Source organism: Anarrhichthys ocellatus, unplaced genomic scaffold, assembly GCF_004355925.1.
Source record: "Anarrhichthys ocellatus isolate YVR2014 unplaced genomic scaffold, GSC_Weel_1.0 scaffold4792, whole genome shotgun sequence".
NCBI classification, from domain to species: Eukaryota; Metazoa; Chordata; class Actinopteri; order Perciformes; family Anarhichadidae; genus Anarrhichthys; species Anarrhichthys ocellatus.
This window is the reverse complement of record NW_022284766.1, coordinates 1-4,026: the sequence shown is the minus strand read 5'-3', so window position 1 is coordinate 4,026 and position 4,026 is coordinate 1. Positions and strand designations below refer to the sequence as shown.

Genomic DNA, 4,026 nt, shown 5'->3' with positions numbered 1-4,026 from the left:
AGAAAGAGCACGGGAACTGTTTCGGTTTTAGGTGTTTGGAAGCTTTTGTCTTCTTCGTTGAATCATCCGACTGTTGGGGACTCCAGGTAACACTTTTCATTTCTTTATGCATCAGATCATCTTCCTGCATCAGTTTCAGAGTATCTTTAGCATGTCGATATGTACCTCTGGAGCACATGGAAGCAAATAATAGTTGTAATGGTTTTAACCATAATTGTGAAATGTAACTGAATATGAATGAGTTTCCCTCTGGATGAAGTTCTATCTAATCTTATTGTTGAAATGTAACACATTCAAGATTATTGTTGTAATCACTCCTCCAGAATTCCAATAGGACACATATTACACAAGTAATAATGAATAATAAGACGTGTCATTTAAAATAAATATGGTTTATAAATGATTCTCTCAACCAGAATAATGAAACTCAGCGTTTTGGTTCTCCTGCTCCTCCTGGAGACACGCTCAGCTTACACTTATGGTGAGTATGATCTGAGAGTATGTGTGACGTCTTTATTGTCAATCATCACCAGGAGGTGCACGTAGGTCTGTTTTGTAAGCAAGAAAAGTAACTAGTATATTTATAAAAATTAACTCTTTAACTGTCGGGAGTTTAGTTATTTCTCCAAAATCATTGGAGTTGTGGTGAAAGGAAGCAAGAATTTTTTTGGCTTAATTTTAGTTTTTTATATAGTTTTTATGTTTTTGAAATCGTACTTGTGTTCTTCATAAAAATGAATTTCCCTCCTCACATTAAACTGCATTGGCAGACCAACGTCCTCTTTTCTGCAAACTTGTCTGCAACAACTTCCTGCAGGATTTAGCAATGAGCAAAAAGTTGCCATGTGGCTCATCAGACTTAAGGAAACGCATGCAAAGAGACACAAACAAATCAACACATCTTTCCACCAATTCCACAACAATTAATCACAGAGAAACAAATTCATCAATTTGGCAACACATGCAAACACTACCAAATACACAAACGCACTATAGTTGACTACATAACAGTGAGCTAATGGTTTAAGTTTAAACCAAGAGTATATAATGTTGAAACACATGGTCTGTATCACACTAAGACATGGAGTAATACATTGTTAGACACAGATTTATGCTTAACAATTCACAAACGATCTTCCTTCATATCTCTTATGTGTTTTTCAACCGTCTCTCTCCCAGAGAACGTGGCGTTGCGTGGAAAGGCGACCCAGTCAGACCGTTGGCAGGACTCGTTTGGAGCTGCTTACAATGCTATTGATGGAAACCGTGAGGGTATTTACGCTTCGGGATCATGCAGCCACACTGACCAAGAGACCAACCCCTGGTGGAGAGTGGACCTGCTGGAGTCCTACATCGTCACCTCCGTCATCATCTCCAACAGAGTAGACTGCTGCGAGAACAGGCTCAACGGGGCAAAGATTCACATCGGCAACTCTTTAGAGAACAACGGTGCCGCAAACCCAGTGTAAGAAAATATATCCACAATCAAAAAAAACTTTTATTTTGCCTTTTGTCTTGTAAGTACGTCTGTGAATCATGCTAATTTTAACCTCCGGTAGGAACATTTGAAGAATGTTTCAATCTCTTTGTTGACATGGCTGGCAGGGGCGTTTCTAGGATTCAAAGAAAGGGGGGGCTTAGCCCCAAGGGGAGTGGCATGTTTGCACGCGGAGTGCGGGGCAATTTTTTTTGGGGCCCATTTGGGGCCGCGGATATCCATTGTTTCAGACAGTTCATAGATTGGTTCAATCAGAGAGAGTGTGATTTTGCTCTGTAGTTTTGCTTGCATTCAGTATATGATAACACAAGAGACAGAATTTGAGGGTCACAGTGAAATTTGACAACACAAATATGAACTTTTCTCAAATAAAGAATATCCGCGTCACTCCCAAATCCTAATTCTTAAAGGGACCGCACACAATGGATGGAGAATGGACCTGACAGTGTCAACTTTATGTCGTTAAGTATGATGACAGGCTGTTGGATTGTAATTTGAAGGGGGAGAAAACATACAAACCAGAACGCACGCACATATGTAGCATGTTAGAGCTATAAATAACTTGTCCATGTGAGAAACAATAGTTTAATGACATCACCAAAATAAAAATATTTATTTTTCTTTTTTTTTTAAAGCCAATAATGCCAAATTATTTGGGGGGGCTAAAGAACATTTGAGGGGGGCTTCAGCCCCCCTAAAATAGGCCTAACGACGCCCCTGATGGCCGGGCTGGTTTTGCATGCTTTTCGTGCATGTTCATGTTAGTGCATGTGAGCGTGCCCCCACTGGCTGGTTCATGGTAACGCGGCAGTGTAGCGCCCACTTTCCGGTTCCCCCTCGCGTAAACACTGTTTGCGCTGTTAGCTGCAAGCTGCAGGCTCAGCTGTCGCCATGTGGAGGCGATAGATATGTGGCACCGTCAGATGTTATTTCCACAAATATGTACAGTATATAAATGTTAATTATTTTTCTAAGTATCATTATGCTAATATGTGAGGAGAATTCAACTTTCAAGAATGAAACAAGCTTGTTTCTTTCATCTTCATGTTAAAGGACTACAGGTATTATAAAATGTGATTCATGTGTTGTTTTCTCTCCCTCTCTCTGTTAGGGCTGGTAAAATTACTAGAACGGATCCAGGCGAATCAGTTACTCTGACTTTCACTGAACGTGTGGAGGGACGTTACGTGACTGTGGTTGTACCGGGTTCACAGAAATACCTCACACTCTGTGAAGTGGAAGTCTACGGGTACCGGGCCCCGACTGGTGAGCATTTGAGCTATTACATGAATTAGTATGCAGTGACATCGCATCTATAAACTGTGGTGTCAGCCAGTAGATAAAACATAAAATATGAAAACTGTTTTTATATTATTAATGTTATTCACATTGTATGCTTATACTACATTTGCATTAAAAATAATCATATTGTAGCGACCCTCGATAAGGAAAGCTACGAGATGTTATCTTGCTTGTTGCACTTTATGCACGCTACTGTGGGCCGCAGCCTACGCCAAACAACAGTCAACACTGCTACACGTTCTCTTAACATGCTCGACAAAGCGCTCCCGGTCATAGACGAACTCTACACAAGCTAGCAGGACAACAGCAAAAACATCCCACCTCACTCTCTCTGCCAATCCCAGGTACCCTCACTTGTGCCACCCATCCCCATAGGTAGCTAGGATGATTGACAGGTTCAACAGCTACACGTGTCATGAGACCTTCACTGACCTCCTGAACTCAGTAAATGCAATAACCATTACTCTTATCTCAAACAACTTCTGTCAACCTGTTATAACATAACATGACAGGTTAACATTACAAGTCACCCAGTCCGTTACACTACCCCCCCCCCCCCCCCCCCCCCCCCCCACACCTCAAAGTTCTTTGCAAAACAAAGTCTCTCAGGTGGCCAGGGGAAGTGTGGGGGGAAGGGGAAGTGGTTGAGAGGGAGTTGGGACCAAAGGCAGGGAATGGGGAGGGGGAGGGAGGGTCTGGGCCAGGGACACCAAGGGGGTCTGTGAAGGGGGTCATCTGTTTTTGTCCTATATTATGTCGGCAAATTCATTCACATTTTCTTGATGAGTCATTGGAGATATTAAATTGAACATTGCAAGAAAAACAAAAACAGCATCAGAAGTCACACATGTATGTGCATTTTCTTTTGCAGGAGAGAACCTGGCCCTCGGAGGAAAAGCCTCACAGTCGTCACTGTATGAGTTTGGCCCTGCATATAACGCCATAGATGGGAATCCTAGCAGCAAGTGGGAGCACGGCTCCTGCACTCACACAATGAACGACATCAACCCCTGGTGGCGACTGGATCTGCGCAAAACCCACAAAGTGTTTTCTGTCAAGATAACCACCCGAGTGGAAGACTCGGACCGACTCAATGGAGCCGAGATCCACATTGGAGATTCCCTTGACAACTTCGGCAACAACAACCCCAGGTAGTTTACAACCTGTTAGTTTAAAATGCATGGTTTCTTCACTTACATCTTGAGATACATTTGTATTTTCTTTAC

At 42.4% G+C, this 4,026-nt stretch overlaps 1 protein-coding gene across 1 annotated transcript; it reads left to right on the top strand.

The window, feature by feature from the left end:
- The first annotated feature begins 6 nt into the window (after positions 1 to 6).
- On the top strand, positions 7 to 3,988 carry LOC116379634 (fucolectin-1-like). Its single transcript, XM_031841600.1, has 5 exons — positions 7 to 86; positions 417 to 481; positions 1,180 to 1,465; positions 2,610 to 2,764; positions 3,672 to 3,988. The coding sequence occupies exons 2-5, from the start codon at positions 421 to 423 to the stop codon at positions 3,953 to 3,955; spliced, it is 786 nt and encodes a 261-aa protein (XP_031697460.1). The 5' UTR covers positions 7 to 86; positions 417 to 420; the 3' UTR covers positions 3,956 to 3,988.
- The last annotated feature ends 38 nt before the right edge of the window (positions 3,989 to 4,026 follow it).